The 19269-nt window shown below is 29.5% G+C and overlaps 3 protein-coding genes across 3 annotated transcripts; 2 read left to right on the top strand and 1 right to left on the bottom strand.

Annotated features, from left to right (window-relative positions):
* The first annotated feature begins 1789 nt into the window (after positions 1-1789).
* On the top strand, positions 1790-5674 carry LOC100242020 (dolichol-phosphate mannosyltransferase subunit 1). The gene is made up of 8 exons (XM_002285897.5): positions 1790-1975; positions 2855-2954; positions 3066-3099; positions 3168-3244; positions 3675-3700; positions 3803-3967; positions 4053-4167; positions 5218-5674. The coding sequence occupies exons 1-8, from the start codon at positions 1866-1868 to the stop codon at positions 5320-5322; spliced, it is 732 nt and encodes a 243-aa protein (XP_002285933.1). The 5' UTR covers positions 1790-1865; the 3' UTR covers positions 5323-5674.
* A 1399-nt stretch (positions 5675-7073) lies between these two features.
* LOC100264304 (uncharacterized) lies at positions 7074-8183 on the bottom strand. Its single transcript, XM_002285898.4, has 2 exons — positions 7889-8183; positions 7074-7793 (listed from the first exon to the last, which is right to left on the bottom strand). Exons 1-2 carry the CDS (start codon positions 7995-7997, stop codon positions 7285-7287), a joined length of 618 nt encoding a protein of 205 aa, XP_002285934.1. The 5' UTR covers positions 7998-8183; the 3' UTR covers positions 7074-7284.
* Positions 8184-13281: 5098 nt separating this feature from the next.
* LOC100252239 (cucurbitadienol 11-hydroxylase) lies at positions 13282-16461 on the top strand. Its single transcript, XM_002284808.5, has 9 exons — positions 13282-13578; positions 13693-14023; positions 14442-14591; positions 14694-14942; positions 15045-15134; positions 15199-15277; positions 15382-15488; positions 15952-16079; positions 16168-16461. The coding sequence occupies exons 1-9, from the start codon at positions 13376-13378 to the stop codon at positions 16259-16261; spliced, it is 1431 nt and encodes a 476-aa protein (XP_002284844.1). The 5' UTR covers positions 13282-13375; the 3' UTR covers positions 16262-16461.
* The last annotated feature ends 2808 nt before the right edge of the window (positions 16462-19269 follow it).

Here is a 19269-nt window from a genome sequence, read left to right as displayed (position 1 = left end):
AAAAATATTTTTCAAAAATATTAATTTTTTTTCTCAAAATCAACAAAGGGCATTTTTGAAAATACTGAAGAATGATATCCTTCAACTCAATTTCCATACTTTCATTGGGTCTTGGGCTCAATTTGAAGAGTTACATGGACCTTTTGTTAATTTGGGGGCCCATCTACCCCCAAAACATAATTCTCCCTATATATAATTATATCTTTCTGTTTTCATTCTCAAAAAATTCTTTAAATGTGATATATTTATTTCTTAATAATATATATTTTATTTCCTTTAATTTCTTAAAAAAATTTCCCACCATTAAATTCTAAATTAAACTACACTTGATAGATATGATTTACTAATTTAAAAAATAATAATAATTTGAAACTCAATAGTGACCTAATTAATACCACGAGAGATAAAATTTGTTTTAAAATGATTCTATTGTTTTAGAACCATTTTTAAAATAAAAATTAAAATTCTTGCTACATAAATAGGCATTAAATCAAACAAAACTTAATATATTGGATTCATTAACAAGTTTATTGATTTTTAAAAAATAATTTCCAACTCAAAAAACAAACCAATGACTATTTGTATTTAATGATCAAAATTGGTACAAAATGACTATATTATTTATCTTTAGTATATAATTATATTTTAATGAATTTTTATATTAAATAAATAAACTTTAAATCAAATAAAATTTAATGGGTTGAATTTATTAATGAGTTTAATATTTTTAAAAATAATTTGAAAATATACTATAAATAATAGACTAAATGAAGTGATTCTTTTGACTTTTAATGATAATATGAAATTTAAGTAAATGACCCAAGTAATTATAAATTAAATCGAAATTAGTTCAAAATGCTCTACTGAGTACCAAAATATATATATATATATATATATATAATGAAAAAACTTTCGTTTATTTACATATTAAAAAAGTTCATTCATTTAAAAAATAATTTAAAATAAAAATATTATTAATTATTATTTTTTAAAATCAACTGGCCTTTTAATAAGATGTTAGTATTTATATTTTTATAATATATACTAAAATAATGTAATCTTTTGGTAAAAAAATATGACCATCAATTAAATTTAGGGGGCACCTCACATACGAGAAGAAGCACCCCTTGATCAATATATCATAGACAAAAATGGTACTAATCATATCTCTAATCTTTGAGAAAATGATATTCTATTAGTTATAATTGAGTATTAAATATATGCATATAATTAAAAATTTAGTTTATATACATATTAAAAATTAAATTTTGTTAATTTAGAAGTCTATTTAAATAAAATATTATATACTATTATTATTATTATTATTATTATTATTATTTTTAATAAAAATTTAATTATACTTTTATGAAGTTGTTAATATATATAGTATAATTTTCCAATAAAAATGTAATTTATGATTTTATTATAGTCAAACACTACTTTAAAAAAAATAATACAAAAAAAAACTTTTTATTCTTTAATTTAAAAATAATTACTTAAAAACAAGTATTAGAAAATAGGGGAAAACCAGCTCATAGTTCTCAATTGTTTTTTTATATTTATGTTCCTATTAAAATTTTATTTTTAAAAATAATTATTTTATCGAAAATTATTTTTAAAAAATGCAGCCACACCCATGACCCAACGATACTGAAGCCAAAATTATTTTAAAAACGTCCGTTGCTTGTAAGCAACATTACTGAGCCCACATTTATTGTATGGGTCTAAGCAAGGCCCAGCCCAACCCAACGATACCAGTTTGGGCTTGGAGCCCTAGTCTTAGCGGAGAAGTCAAGAAAGCAGGTGAAGAAAAGCAGTGAAAGAGAGGATCGGAACCGAGGTTTTGATCTGAAAGTGGAGCGTAGATGGAGGAGCAGCATAAGAATGGCGGGAACAAGTATAGCATAATAGTCCCAACCTACAACGAGCGTCTGAACATCGCTCTTATCGTCTTCCTCATCTTCAAGCATCTCCGGTATTCTTTATTCCCTGTCTTTGATCGCTGAGTTCGTTCAATTTTTTTTTATTTCCGATAATTCTGCCCGTAGTTTGGTTTTTGGGAAAACTTTAAATCTTACGCTTTCCACCCGAGGTTTTTAATTTATCGGGTATCTAAAAATGAAGAAAAGGAACATGTAAGATTCCAAATTTCAATTTCGTTTTATTGTGCTAACTTTACTCGGCAACCAAACAGAAAATTGTCGTGTTTTTTTCCTCCTTTTTTGATCTTATATTTGATTAATTTTCTTATTCTGTTTTTGTTTTTGTTTGTGGTTTTCTACCCTTTTTTTTTTTGTTGTGTTGGGCCTTGGCTGTGGTTTGGAAATTGAGTTTTGAATTATGAAATCCATGGAAACATGAATCAATTGTATGAGAAGTGGCTTAAGTTTGGAGTCCATAAGATTTCCTGAAATCAAAATCTATGCGCTGTGTAATTGCTTGGGAAAGAAAATCCTGGGAGGACAGGGCCTGGTGCGGTAAATGCAATTAAGTCCAACTGTAAAGTAGAGAATATCATGAAATTTCGATGAAGAAACACTGTAGTCTCCACAGGGATTCGAAAAAATAGTGCATTTTTATACTGGGTGAGATAATGCTGAAACCAGTGAGATATAAGTTTTGGTTGATTCCCTGTTTTTTCTGTATATTTGGGTTGGTCCTTGCTAAAACTGGTATTTTTCTTCCAGACCCTAGATCTTGCTCAATGGTGATCCTACCTGTTGTATGTATGCTATGTTTGACATTGTGCTGGTAATAGGTACAATTATTATATGTAGAACTTGGACTATGAATGTGTTTATTTAATCATGTAAGAAAGCAGAATATGATGCAACTTTTTCTTTGTGTGGTTTAGGGATGTCGACTTTGAAATAATTATTGTTGATGATGGGAGTCCAGATGGGACTCAAGAAATTGTGAAACAACTGCAGCAAGTGTATGGTGAAGACCGCATTGTATGTGCCATAATATTTGGAAATTGGACTGCATTTAGGGCAGTATAGTGTTTCCGCTTCGTTTTTTGATTTGTCATAACCATCCATAATTTTGGCTTTCTTATAATGCAGCTATTAAGAGCAAGACCTAAGAAGCTTGGATTAGGTATGTGATTATGCTTTCTGTTTGAAATAAAAACAAGGAACTGGTCCTTGATGGAGACTTGATTTCAGGGACGGCCTACTCTCACGGCTTGAAGCATGCATCTGGAAACTTTGTTGTAATCATGGATGCTGATCTATCACACCATGTAAGTGTTTTTCATATGGTTTGGATGGTAATATGGGACAATGTTGAAGATTTGGGATTGGATCATGGTGAAACAATCCCCTCAGGAGAAAATCTAGGTTAGCTGGGGAACTAATCATCTAAAAATTTTCTTCAAATTGACAGAAAAATTGTCAAAGATGTAAATCAGAGTTTATAGTCTTATTTGAAAGATAAAAAAAAAAAGGAGTTCATAGATTTGATCATAAGAAATGTCTGGAATTGCTGTAGATCCCCGTGGTTTGTCCAATTCAATTTTTGGAGGCCTTCCTTCTGGTTTGGATATCAAATCCAGGATGCAATGATAGTACATTTGCCTAATCAGCTTATGAACCACATTCGTAATAAAACTTATTGCCGTTTTGCATATGCTACAAGCTTCCATTGTCTGATGCTTTGTTCTTGTTTTACAGCCAAAATATTTGCCAAGCTTTATCAAGTAAGAAATGTTCTAGTCGATTTTTCTCTTTGAATTTTTTAGTAATGGGTTAGGATGCTTGGATACCCATGTGTGAATTCTTTTTCTGTAACTATTTATTAGGAAACAGTTGGAAACTGGTGCAAGTATAGTAACTGGGACGCGTTATGTTAAAGGTGGGGGTGTGCATGGATGGAATCTTATGCGCAAACTAACCAGTAGGGGGGCCAATGTTCTTGCGCAAACACTTCTATGGCCTGGCGTATCAGACTTGACTGGATCTTTCCGGTATGTGAATTAATTTGTAGTAGTATGCTAATACCTTTTTCAAACTACAATGATTTTATAATTGAATTTCTTGGTTGTTTTGAAGGCTTTATAAGAAATCTGTGCTTGAAGAAGTCATCAGCTCATGTGTCAGTAAGGGATATGTCTTCCAAATGGAAATCATTGTTCGGGCTTCCAGAAAAGGCTACCATATTGAAGAGGTAGAGATCTATTTTTGTCTTATTGGAGTTTTGATTAAGAATTGAAGTTTACAACCTTGAATCATTTTTGATTGTGCGTGTGTGAACGTATATTTCTTTGATCATTGAAATCCTAAGCAAGAAACTTAGGTGGTGTTTGTTTTACTTAATTTTAAATAGAATTTAAAACTAAGTAGTACTTAATACTGTTAAGTATTAAATTATTTATTTTTGTAATATTTTATTTTTATTTAACATTAAAAAGTAAAGAAAAATCAATATACTACTTTTTCTATTTAGATAAAAATTATAATAAGTTATGAAAAAATAGAAAAACAAACAACTTAAAGCCTGAAAGCAAATTGCTTTCAATAAAATGCTAAAAAAACAAAGACCCTCTTACTCTTAGACACCACCTCAAATCATCTAAACTTTTGAGCTCTGAATCTTTACTTAATTCCCTGTTCCTTTTTTTACAGTTTCTTCCACTCTTGATGATGTATGTGAATCTATGATAGTTCTGATATTCAAAGTCAAATTTTTATTTTTTTCTAAATAGCAAATTATCCAAAACATGGTTTGACAGTTGGTATTTTCTCTTTGTTTAAATGATTTTTTTTCATTCGACTTTGTTTCCCTTTCCTCTTTTCATCTTTGTGATCATTATTTTGGAATCCTGCCTTTTTGGGAGTCATTAGGAAGATCCCTTTTAATTGTAGTTGATATTACTGAATTTGATCTAAAATTTTTGCTCGCAACTTTCTTCTGCTTAAACCTTTTGTAGATATCCAAAGTTCTCTATTTTTTCATTCATGTTTCCTTACACTAACTCAGTTCTCGTTCTTGAACCATGTAAATGTATAGGAGGAAGTAAACCCTAATTTACATTTATGTTGCTACACACATCCTCTACCCTGCTTCTGTAGATTTATATCCAAATTTGCCCATTTGTTTGTTGATGTTACTATGCTCTTGTATACTATTTTTCCATTTTAGATATGTGGATTGGATCTGCAAAATATTGATCCTTAAGTCTTCTCATTTGACTCGGGGTTTTACGCATGTGGACAGGTTCCAATTACTTTTGTTGATAGATTATTTGGAAGTTCAAAGCTTGGAGGATCTGAAATCGTGGGATATTTGAAAGGCCTTGCATATCTTTTGGTCACAACATAAAGTTCCACAGAAGATTATTACCAGCTAAACTATTTTTGTCCCCTTTGTGCATTATTCATTTGTTTTTGTAGTGAATTCTTAGTCTCCAATTATATGAGCCAATCTCGGTTCTCAGTCAAGTTTGCAATGAACATTCCTATCATCAGCCTTATTTTTCTTTTCTTTTCTACTATAATTGAAAACCCCTGTTCACAGATCTGGTTTTTTAGTCGACACTGAGTTTTGGCCATTTTGTAACAACATTTCAAATGTTTATGAGGTTGTAATTCCTTTTCCTCCCTAGTGATGTAATCTCGCTGTCCATGGACCATGATGGACTTTTGGCTATGGAACTTTTGCCTTGAACCGATCATCATGGTGATCATGATCACGATCACGATAACTTGATGGGTTATGAATGCTCGATGATGGACTGCATGAATTGAATGTGTCAATTGGGTCATTTATTTTCTTGGTACCGTATATATATATAAATACACTTTACCTTGTTTTATACTTTGCTTTCTCACGTTCTAAAGTTAAATATTTGCCCCTAAAAAATTTGTTAAAGAGATACTTTGTCCTTAAACTTATTAAAAAGCCAATAAATAAGTTATTAGGTGAAGAAACAAATCTAAGTTCAAAGCTATTATATTATGTAACAACATGCAAAAATCACAAATGGTCACAAGAACATTTATCTTAAATAAAAATTTAAAATGGGTAGTTATGATATTTTAAAGGCATTTGGAAAATTTCACTTGAAGGTTGTTAATTCAAAGTTGGTTCTAAGTTTAAATTAGTGCTCAAACTAGAGTGTGGAAAAAAGTGATTCTTTTTATAATTTTATAATTTTATGAAATATTTCTAATCTGGGACCAAGTGTAGTCTTTAACAAGTTCAGGTAAAGTGTTGTGAGAGAACAAGGGGACAAAGTGTTGTTTTTAACAAATTTAGGTGAAGTGTTGTGAGAGAACAAAGTGTAAAACATGTTGAAGATTGAAGAGGGAAAATGTATTTAATCCTAGAGTTTTTAGTACCATATTAAAAACACAGTTTTTGACAATCATATCAAGAAAATGTCATATAATTTAACCATAGAAAAAAATATAAAATTTTCATTTGTATTTATTGGAATTCAAATCTAAATTATTCAAAATATGATAAATTGAACGAAAGAGATATATATATATATATATATAAATGACATCAAAATATAAATGAACAAGAGATTAAAGTACAATATAATAGGATCAAGTATATAATAATGATATCAAGCAATAAAGAATATGTATGGGGTATAAAGAAAAACAAAGGGAAAATAATAGGATTCAAATTAGTATAGTTTAATTTGATCATCCTTTTTGATACATACCAAATTAGTATTAATTTAGTTATAGTCTAATCCCTGATCATAAAGTAAAAGCATGTTTTATCTATTACTTTATACTACTCAAAGATTTTGAGTTTGGCATGATACCCAATAACCATTTTCCATTACAAGCAGATCTTGTATCTGGAATAAGTTTGATGAAAGAAGAGTTTGAATTATATGAAAAATAAAGAACCCTTTTTGGTAATTTCAAATTTCAAATTTCACATATTAAACAAAATAATTAATTGATTAAAAGAAATAAAATAATTATCGCCTTTTGAAGAGGAACTCATTTTGGAGATAAATGCCTTTTAACTATTTCTAGCATTTATAATATGTTTTAAAAGAAGATAATTCACTTACTAAGCAAAAAGATCATATGTACCAAAAAAGCAAAGAGACAAAATAAATCCTAATGATTGATTTTCATGTTTTTGTCTAAATTCAATCAACTAATCATAAGTTTTTCTCCACAAAATGTAAAACCACTGAAATCAGTCTCAGACTGAACTGTAGAGAGATGCAAAACCTAACTGGAGGCAACCTTCAAACACCTTCTGAGATCTGAGAAACCAAAAACAAATTGTGTGAGATCCATTTCTCAGCTTTCAGACTTTCCGGACTCTTCGAGCTCCGATTTTCCGATCTCCGGCGACAGCAGACTTCTCCACGTTGAACGGCATTGGAGGTTTCTTGTTTTCTTTGGTGCTGCTTCTCAGCAAATACCTTGGATTCTCGCTTCGATCCACGGATAAAGCAGCAGGGACTGATTTCCTCAGGCTCTCAAATTTCTTCGTGTCCCTTCTTTTCGAGGGTTCCACGGTGACGCCGAGTTTGTACGGAGTTTTCCCTACGTCTCCAGTTTCGCCCTTCTTTCTCTTCAGTCTTTCGTTCCTTCTTGCACTGTACTCATCGTAGAACCTACCTCTTTCGAACAGAGGACTTGAATTAGCACCGAAAGTATTAGGGAACCCCACGTTTTCTGAACTTCCGTTTCCTAGTTCGTTTCGTACTATCTTCGCTAAGGCTTGCAATTCGCATGAAATCGTGAGGTATTCAGGTCGAAGCCCAGATTCTTCAATCACCTGAGTGCGATTCAGGGTTTTCGTCAAAGAACCTGTTGAAAATCAACAAATTTCAGAAAAACTCCAACAGTCTCAACTGAAATCCATGGATTTGAGAGAGTGAGAAAAAAAAAAGTTAGGATCCCACCTGGTGGAGTCTGGATGGTGGTTGCACTGGATCGCAGGACCCTGCGAGAACGAAGCTGGATCGGAGAGTTACCCAGCGGCGGTTTGCCATTCGATCGCATCTTCGACATTTTAGGACTTCAAATAAAACTGAAAAAAATAAACTCAAAAACCAAGATCAAAGAGAAAGAATCTTAAAGAAGAGAGAAATCCCTCTGCGATTTTTGAAATGCGTAAGGCTACAATGTTTCTTTATCCGTTTTTTCTTTTTGACCTTTTTCAATTCTTTTTCTAGGGGTTTTTTTTTAATGATGGGAGATGGACGTTGGTTTGAATTTAAGGAGCGTCTCCAACGGTCATAATATTTCATCCAACGGTTCAAAATCATTCCATATTTAAAATGGGAGACTCTGAAGATTTTTCAGATCAGACTCAAGGGCAAGTATTTTGTCTTCTGGCATCCTGCCAATTCTAATTCCAGAATGATGAGAGTGCCTTCCCAAATAATTAAAGTTTCTCATTTTAATAATTTAAATTGGGTTTTGTTTACTATTTTAAAAATTTTCTTTAATATCAAATTATAATGCCAGAAGATAAAAGAGAAAAATAGAAGAAAATACAAGTGAATTTTTTTTAATCTTTCTATTTCAAATAGTTTTTAAGAATGTTTTGAAAAGGTAATGATTGAACTGAAAAAATTAATGTTCCCCGTTCAATGGTTCAATCGTAATTTGCTGACATTATAAATATATTATTTTAATATTATTAAAAATTAAAAATATTTATTATATATATTTATATATTTTTCATCATTAGTATTATCAAATTAATCATGAATAAATATAAATGTATTAAAATTTTAAGTTCTATTAAATAAAATAAGTATAATATTTAAATATGAAAATATAAATTGAAATTGAAAAAAAAATCTCTTACTTAATTTAAAATTATTCGATAAGTTTTAAAAATATTATATTAATTTACATATCATATATATATATACATATATTTATTATTACAATTTTTTTTTGAAATAAATTATGTTATTTTACAGATTTAAGCATATAGCATTAGTTGCTTGGTGGTGTCTTCCTCATTCCTTCAATTTAAAGTCTAAGACAAATCATCAGTCATCCATCATATTTAAATATGGATTTTCCTTTAAATCATCAACCATCCATCACAGATCGGACGGGAGAAAGATGAAGATGGCTTTAAAAGTTTGCCTAAGGCAGCCCATGGAGACCCAGCCCAATGGACTTCAAAATTTTGCAAAAAAGGCAACATTTTAGCCCATGAAGGCCCAGCCTAACGTATGGGCTTGCCGCTTGCCAACCCAGAACCGGCCGGCCGGTTCATCGATTCAATGGTCCAATCATCAGTCAATCAGGTTCAAGCCCGGGTTCGAAGTGTCTTCCAGCTCATTAAGCAACTTTTTTTATCCCTTACAGATTTGTTATTTAAAAAATTTTCTAATAAAAAACATTAGGTCGCATTTGTCTTTTTGACTTAATTCTAAATAAGACTTAAAAATAAATAATTTTTAATAATGTTAAATATTAAGTAATAAAAAAACCAATAAGTTTACTTTAGTAACAATGATTTATTTTTAGTATTAAAAAGGTTAATTATTTTAATTTTTTATTTAATTAAAAATGTTAAGAAATAGATAATAAGTCAATAAAATAATTAAAAAATAAATGATTTGAAATATAAAAGCAAATTACTTTCAACAAAAAGTTAAAAAAAATAAACATCACTTAAAGTCATGTATATACCTATTTCTTCTAGCTCGTTTTAGGAAAAATATTAAATTAATTGTTGGGCCATTGGTTTAATTAGCCATATTATTTATAAAGAACATATTCATGGAGTATGTGCATGATCAAATTTGTTGGTGTCCCCATTGTCTAGTGTGTATTGTACTTATCACATGGTGTTAAAGACTACTAAAAAGTTTTGTCAACAAAAACAATATAATAAATGAAAAATCATTCAACTTGTGTAAAACGATGATGGTGATGATGATGAAATATATATAATGGGTAAAACTATTAGTATGCTATTTAATACAATATGATATATGGTCCAACGTTTTAAGGGGGTAATCGAAAATTAATGATGATGAAGTAGAGTTTTTGGATATCCATTGTTATCTTGCCATGTATTCTCTTATATCGTCTATTGATTTGAAAGAAAGATGAGTTCAAACATTTCTTTTTTTGAAATCTAGATAAAGTTTTATGCGGGATTTGGGTATTGCCTTGCTTCATCTCATTTAGATTATGTATATAATTAAATTAAAAAAATTAATTTAATTTTTTAATTTTCTTTTTTAACACATAAAATAAAAAGAATTTATTTATTTATTTGTAATATAATTACTTTTAAAAAAACTAAATGGGGAGAGATGGGGTTATATGTGAAATTTCTGTACTTGCCTTATTTAGTATCATTCCAAACACATAATTTTGTGTACTTTCATATTTTAGTTTAAAATTTAAAATGTTAAGAGATGAATTATTAAATTTTGAATGTGAACAATCAAAGAGAAACTATATTAAAAGTTGAGATTAATATAGAAAAATAAAAAAATGAAATAAAGGATGATATATATTATTATAAAACTAATATTGTTATTAGACATACAAACGCTAGAAGTGGCTAATACTAGAACTCTCTTGGTTAAGGTTCAAGTTAGGCTCAAGCCATCCCTAACTAAATTTGGTTAGGCCTTTAGGGTGTGCCAATAAATTAACTCTAACCCTAAGCTCGGTCATAAGTTAACTATAGTTACATTAACAAATAAAAATTTCAGAAGAATTGGTTGATGGTTAGAACGAAAAATTAATTTTTATTTTTTCCAATGGTTCAAATCTCATATTAGTCTTTAGGTCAATAAGTCAAATATACATCTATCATTATTATCAATATCGTTAGAATAATGGATGGCATGAATTATTGCGAGGATATACTTCGATGGTCTTTTACCACAAATTAAGATGAAGATTTCCCAATAAGAATAAGTATGTGACATTTTAAATGGTTCTAGTCTTCTTAGCATTATAGTGCGAGAGAATACAAAAAAGAATCTTTATATATGGTCAACATCCTCTAGAAGAGCCAAATTATGTCAAAAGCCAATACCATATTTTTCTCTTTTGAATTATGACCCACTTTAAAACTAGTGGAGGACAATTACATATGTGTGATTTTCTACTTTGCTTTAATATTCTTCTTGTGGAAAAAAGATAAGCAAACAAAGAATGGGTGAACAGTTTGAATATCAGAGCTAGACTTTAAGCATTCAGAGACAGCTACAAATGGCGGACTGTATTTCCCTGGAGACCACTAGCCATTGGATATCAAATGTAAAATTCCACATGTCAGCAAATAAAGTAAACAATGGGTAGAAAGTTTTGATTATTTATTTATAAAGTACATTTATTTTTTATATGATTATTATTATTTTGAAAAAAAACCTAAATGGGGAGGGATCCTGATATGTGAAATTTCCCACCCAACTTAGAACCTTTATTTTTTGTATATAAAATTTAAAATGTTCTTGAAATTATTTAGTATCATTCCAAACACCCATCCTATTTTGCAATAATAATAATAATAATAATAATAATAATAATAAACTTTTATATTCTGCATCTAATATTTAAAATGTTCTAGAAATTATTTTACTATCGTTCAAAACACATAATTACATGTATGATAGAAGTGGTTTATGTTGGAATCCTCTTGGTCAAGGTTCAAGTGAGGCTCAGGCCATCTCTAAGTAAGCCTGGTTAGGCCTCTAGGGTGTGCCAATGATTTAATAAGCCTAATCTTGATCATACGCTAACTATAGTTATATTTAAAAATAAAAATTTCACAAGAGTTGGTTTGATGATAAGAATGACAAATTTTCATTTTTTTTCCAATGGTTCAAATCTCATTTCATGTATAATATTTATGGATTTATCTTGAGTTTTAATACTCAGACTAATCTTGGATCAGCTTGTAGGTTGATTTGAGCTTAAAGCGCTTGAAATTTTTGGATAGACTTATGTTAGGCTTTAGGTTAGCAAGTCAAAAACTTATGTTGGACTTTATGTATATCAATAGAATAATGAATGATATGAATTATTGCGAGAATATGGTCATATGGTTGGAATGCTACAATGGTTTTCTACCATAAATTAAGATGAATATTTCACTCTAGGAATAAGTATGTGAATTTTAATTACTGTAATTTTCTTAGCATTAAAGTGCAAGAGAATACACAAAAAAATCTTTATATATGGTCAACATCCTCTAGAAAAGCCAAATTAGACCAAAGCCACACCATTTTTTCTCCTTTTAATTATGATTGACATTAATGGCCAATTTACTTGCGAAGTTCCTGCCTCCTCCACCATGCACCATGCCACAAAGAAATCCACAAAGAAAGCAAAATAAAAGATTATGCTATAATTTGGAAATTGTTTTAAAAAACAACTTTAAAAATTATTTTATGCTGTTTTGTAAAATAAAAATTTGTTTAGTAATTTGAAATATTTTTAATATATTTTTTTTTTATGTTTTTAAAATAAAATTTATATATAATGTTTTATTTTTAATCATTCTCCATATTTATATAATTATTGATTAGAACAAATTTTAAAAAATAAGTGAAAATAATTAAAATATATTATTTAAAAACACTCTATTTTTTATTTTAAAAATAAAAAATCATTTTCTATCTTCTAATTGATAAACATGTTTTCCTCCTTTTTTAGGAGAGCGAAAACTATTCTAAGAAATAATTTCCAATGGACCTTAAATTTTTCATGTGATGATCAATATCAGGAAGACACATTCTCAATAATGATTTCTTTAAGCTTAATAATGATTAATTTCTTTATAATTTATTGAAATGATTTTATAATTTGAAAAAGACTTTAATTTGTAAAATAGAAAAATATCTCTCCTGAACTTTCAAAAAATTATGATGGAGTAAATTGAAAAACAAAAAATAATTCCAAACAAGCCTTTAGAAAATTTGTTTTGAGTGACTTATCGATGGCGGTATTTATTTTTTTAGTTTCTTTTATTCAATTAAAAGTAATTTATTAAAATAAATCAATATAATTAAAATGAACTTATTATTAATAGATTTAATTTAATTATATTGAATGATATCAACATGAATTTTAGCTGATGAATTTTTTTATTTAACAAAAAAACAACCGCTATCTTAGTCTAAATTGGTGGCTCTGCTTGATAGCCTCGAGATTTTAGTGATGTTGAGTCTCACCTTTCTTTTTCTGTGACAGTAAGAGCATTCATTTATTCAAAGTCGTGGTGAGTGGCGGTCCTCTCCTTGCGCTTTGGCTGATAATAAATAATATTTGAATCATTCGGTAGAGAAATGCGCCTTCTCAGTGCGTCGGTGACAATTACAGGCACCCATCCTTTTTTCCTATATAAACTTAATTTTTTACGTACTTTCTATTCCACTTATAACTTAATTAAGATCATGTACTGGTCTGTTTGGTTGTGCGTTGTAAGCTTGTTTATAGCAAGCATAATTCACTGGGTTTACAAATGGAGGAATCCTAAATGCAATGGCAAACTCCCTCCAGGTTCAATGGGATTCCCACTCATTGGAGAGACCATCCAGTTTTTCATCCCAAGCAAGTCGTTGGACGTTTCGAGTTTCATCAGGAAGAGGATGAAAAAGTGGGCGAGTATACAAATCAATTAAGACTAATTTGTTTTTACTTCAAACCTATAGCATAGTGTTAGTACTGGTTATTAACCAAATTTATTATTTCTTTGTTTTATGCGTTTTAGATATGGTCCATTGTTTTGTACAAACTTGGTAGGACGACCGGTAGTGGTGTCATCGGACCCAGACTTCAACTACTATATATTCCAACAAGAAGGGAGGTTGGTGGAGATCTGGTACTTGGACTCCTTCGCAAGGCTTGTGGGTCAGGATGCTTCACAGTCTACCGCTGCGTCTGGTTATGTTCACAAGTATCTTAGGAACTTGGTGTTGGCTCATTTTGGTACGGAGGTCCTGAAAGACAAACTCCTTTCGAAGGCTGAAGATATGATACGTACAAGGCTGCATGATTGGTCCAAGTTGCCTGCCTTGGAATTCAAAACATGCGTTTCATCGGTAATTTATCAAGCTTTAATTCAACCACTTGTCTGATCTCTCTTCTTGTTATATCGATCATTAATATCCGCATCAATAACCATGATTTTTTTATAACCTCTCGCCTTATTAAGAGGATAGAAAAAGTGGCAAGTGATGATAGAATGTCAAAACTTTTATATTTAATATATATGAACTATTTTTTAACATATCTAATTATCACTTTTAATTTAGATAATTAAAAATAATGAAAATATAGCATTACTTTATGTTAAAATAGATTACTCATTAAATATTCATTGAAGTTATTAGCAAGATTATGTGATAATATAAACCTAGCTAATTAAGCAAAAAAGATCGATAATAATAAACTTTATGATATAAAAAGTACGTCGACTTCTTTTTCTTAATATTTACTTGATTAATGGTTTTTATACAGATGATATTTGATTTTACTGCAAATGAGTTGTTCAGTTATGATATTAAGAAGATGGGAGAAAATTTTAGTGAAAGATTTACCAATATCATACAAGCTGTTGCTTCGTTTCCTTTGAATATCCCGGGTACAACTTTCCATAAATGTCTCAAGGTAATTCTAAAACTCTTTTTCATCAAACTCTAAAACTTTTAAAGTTATAATTTTCGTTTTTATATATTTAGTTTAACTAATTCCATATAAATTACATTTCAGAACCAAAAGGAGGTAATAAAGTTGATCCGTGATATACTAAAAGAGAGAAAAGTTTCACCTGAAAGTCGTAAAGGAGATTTCCTTGATCAGATTGTTGATGATATAAAGAAAGAAAAATTCTTATCAGATGACTTCATCGTTCTTGTTATGTTTGGGATTCTACTTGCTAGTTTTGAGACAATTTCTGCTACTCTAACCTTAGCTGTGAAGCTCCTCATAGAAAACCCTTCAGTAATGCAAGAACTAATTGTAAGTGATAATTATTTAACAACCTTTCAATCTTTCTATTATCATGCTTTCATAGATAAGCCTATTGGAGTCGAACCTCTTATTTAATTATATATATTGCAGGAGGAGCATGAGGCAATCCTTAAAAATAGGGAAAATTCAAATTCTGGAATTTCATGGAAGGAATATAAGTCAATGACTTTTACTCATCAAGTAAGTTGATAATTTTTGAGTACACATAGATTTGTGCAAACTATTTGACCAAGTGAAAATGTAGGTTATCAATGAAGCTCTTAGGTTAGCAAGTGTTGCTCCAGGGATTTTGAGAAGGGCAATAAAAGACATTCAAGTAAATGGTAAGTGTAAAAATGAAATTTTATGGATTTAAAGTTGTATATTATATGATTTTTACCAAGCATACACATGCATTTGAATTAAATGGATCTTATAAAATGTGCAGGATATACGATTCCAGCAGGCTGGACAATCATGGTTGTTCCCGCAGCTCTTCAACTAAGCCCTGATGCTTTTGTTGATCCCCTTGCTTTCAATCCATCGCGGTGGAAGGTATATATTACTTTTTATTTTCAATTTGTGGGGATGATCCCCTTGCTTTCAAACCAAAACGATGGAAGGTATATAATATATATACAAAATTAATGAAGTGTTTAGGTATCATTTGGATGCTTTTCTAGTTTTCTGATTTTAGAAACCAAAAATAATTTTATTTAGCAAATTTTTTAAAGTTTGAAGTTGCCTTTAAATAGTTTTAAAAATTATATATATATTTTGAAGCAAGTCTCTACCATTTGTATAAAGTTCTCATTATTTTTTACTTGTAAAAAAATAGAAGATGTATCAAAACACCATCTTAGCTTTGTGTAGAATATGAAATTGCTTAGGATGTGAAATGACTATTTTAAAATGTGTACATACGTTTCAAAGTTATAAAGTCAACTTGGTAAAATCAGACAATATCTAAAATATGATAATGATGATTTTTGATTTATTTTGTTTTCCTTTTCAAAAGGATATGGGAGTTGGTGTTGTAGCGAAGAATTTCATACCATTTGGAGGTGGATCGAGATTATGTGCAGGAGCAGAGTTTACTAAGGTTCTAATGACAACATTTTTCCATGTCTTGGTCACTAATTATAGGTAATATTCTCATTTTAATTTGATGCATATATTTCATGTATGACATGAATAGTATAAAATTGACTGCTTGGAATCTCAACTTGGAAAGGTTGACGAAGATCAAAGGAGGACAGATAGCTCGATCTCCAGCTTTGACATTTGGAAATGGTTTACATATCAACATTTCAAAAAAGCATGGATGATTGTAACAAGTATAGATGAGACTCAAATATAAGTTTGATATAATTATCTATACTATATATCAAAATTATATGACGATAGATGTACAAGGTTCTCTTGAAACCTTTATGGTATTGGTTTATAATTTTCTAATATATGTATGAATATGGTCTTTCTCTTGTAGACTCTTCCTTAATCATGAATAAAAGAGTGAATTAATTAAGTATTGTTGAATTATCATGACCTCTTGTCAAACTCTAACATCATGAATATGTATGAATAGGATGTTTCTCTTGTAGTTTTTTCCTTAATCATGAATCAAAGAGTGAATTAATTAAGTATTGTTGAATTATTATGACCTCTTGTCAAACAAAATTTTGGTATCATGTTACCATGACCTCTTGTCAAACTCTAATGTCATGTTAAACTATCAATTTTTCTAACAATTTAAACTTGCAAGATTTGGACTTATATATATCATGCTCTTTAACAAGTATAATTAGGATTTTTTAGCTCCCTAATCCATGTTTAATTTTTTATTATTATTTATAAATAATATATATGAATAAAATATTAGTTAGAATAATTATTTCTTATTTCCTATTGAAGGAAGCCTATATCCTTGTTTTCCTTTCCATCACTAATTCAAATCTTTTCCTTCAATTTGAGTCTATGGTGTCACTGTAAATTGAAATTAGGTTATAGTACTCCACTCTTACTAGTTATGAATGTCATTGCTTTTTAAGGATTAATGTCATTTCCCCTTATGGTGGAAAAATTATTTCATCAAAATGACAATCTTTAAAGTGAACCATAAAAATATTATCCATAAGATATAATGGGGGTATGGATAATCAGACCAATATAAATCTCAAGACATCTTTAGGGAACCATCTTAGTTTTTTGAGAAGGAGTAATGAAGACATGGATAGTCCAACGAAAAACTCGTAAGTGAGAAATATTTGGTTATTGATCAAGTACAAGGTATAAAAATAACTATTCAAGGTAAGTAGAGAGCTAAAAATGAGGCAAGGCACCAATATGGAACATAACATATCCTCAAGAAGAAAGAGGTAGTTGAATACTTAAAAGTAATGATCAAACAATCATTTAAAGATGTTTGATAAAAGATTTAGGTAAACTATTTTGAGTATGAGTTATGAATTGAAATTTCGTCGATTTTCAATGAAATTTAAGGGAAACATTAAGATCTCGATCCCTATTGATATGAAAAAAGATAAGAAAATTTGATTTGCTAGAAAAATGTAGACAACACTTCTTAGAAACGTAAAGAGGAAAGTTAGGACTCAAACTCAATTCTTTCACGTGAAAAGAGTACATAGCACTAAACTATTAAAGGCAAATTTGCCCTTGTGATATACATGCCTAAAATATTTATATTTCTATATTTTTTTTAATACATCCATAAAAAACTTTAATAAGTAATTAAATTAATTTTAATTATCTTATGGTCAAATGTCATTTAATTGATAATTGAAAATATTAAAAACCATTTTTATGATTTTTGAATAAGCTTTTCTCTATATTTTTATACTTGGTTATGATAAAAATAATGAAATCTCTTCGGCATATTCAAAGAGATTGAAGTGCAAAAAGAAAAAAAAAAAAAAAAGGAGTTTCATCTCTGTATGATTTCATTGTTGATGCAATATAAATTTATAGCACTAGAAAATAAAAATAAATAGGGAACACAAAAGAGGGGCATACCAAGTTCTTCATTAATAAATGGTTGTGCTGAATGCCATTATTCATCATATCCATTTCTATAACATTTATTCCTTTAGAAACATCCACCGGTCACAACATATTTCCCTCCTCATATGGCACATTCACATTACCAAATAGGGAGGATAGTCGAAGGACTATAGCTAGGAAGTGGAGGCGCCTCATGCCTAGTGTGCCTTTAACAACCATTGCCTCACACCTAATTTTAACTTATGCCCATAAGAAAATATAATTTCCATAATTTGGGAATTTCACTTGTTAAGCAAATTACACATATACATAAACAAAAAAAAAAAAAAAAAAAAAAGATTTTTATTGTGATTCGGTGATTAATGTAATCCTTACATCCATGAAGTGTATCAACACTAAAAAATCCGCTAATTTAAAGGAACGAGAAGAGCTACAATGGTGAAAATTTCGAAAAACACCTCTTAATTGCGGTCATACTCTAAAAAATAAAACTCTAAAACATAAAATGATTAAATATATAATAGTTATAAACTCAGCATTTATCATATAAAAAATTTCTCAAGGGCGTAGTGCCTCCTCTAACCCTGTAAGTTAATTAGACAACTTGATCCTCATGAGTTCAATGGGGAACTTGATCCCCATGAATTTAATGAAGAACTCAACTCTTGGCATTCCGAACAAAGTATAACAAAACTGATTTAGAAATCACAATCCAACATCACTATTGTGAAAGCATTGGCTCATCTTAATGAGGAAATTCCTGAACATAGTTTATAGTTTTTTCTGCTACTCTAAGAATATGTCACAATAATATAAACAATCAAGACTTCACAAAAAAAGGTTGTGCTACCTAGATGATTAACTATTATGCTAATCCACAGTTATAAGTTTGCGCACATACGTGGGATTTTTTATAAGAGTATGATAGTTTTAAAAAATAATTCTTAAATTACCGTAGTAGGAAAAATAATTCCAAATCTACCGTAGTTTTGTCCAAGTAGAAAAGAGAAATAAATCGAAAGTGAAAAATTGTCTCTTCAAAAGACAATTTTAAAAAATATAAATAAATCGTCTTTCCAAGACAAAATAAATGAACTGAGAAATCGTCTCTTCAAGAGACGATTTGAAAAAAATTAAAATAAAATAAAATCAAGTGAGAAATCGTCTCTTAAAGAGACGATTTGCACAAAAAAAATCTATATATATATGTGAGACTCACTTAAAAGAAGAAAAAACACCTAAGTGGGGAAACCGTCTCTTAAAAAGACAATTTTCACAAAAAAATATATATATGTGAGAAATTCTCACTAAAAAA

The sequence above is a fragment of the Vitis vinifera genome, chromosome 18, assembly GCF_030704535.1.
Source record: "Vitis vinifera cultivar Pinot Noir 40024 chromosome 18, ASM3070453v1".
Lineage (NCBI taxonomy): Eukaryota > Viridiplantae > Streptophyta > Magnoliopsida > Vitales > Vitaceae > Vitis > Vitis vinifera.
The sequence above is the reverse complement of the archived record's forward strand: the minus strand, read 5'-3'. Positions and strand labels throughout refer to the sequence as shown.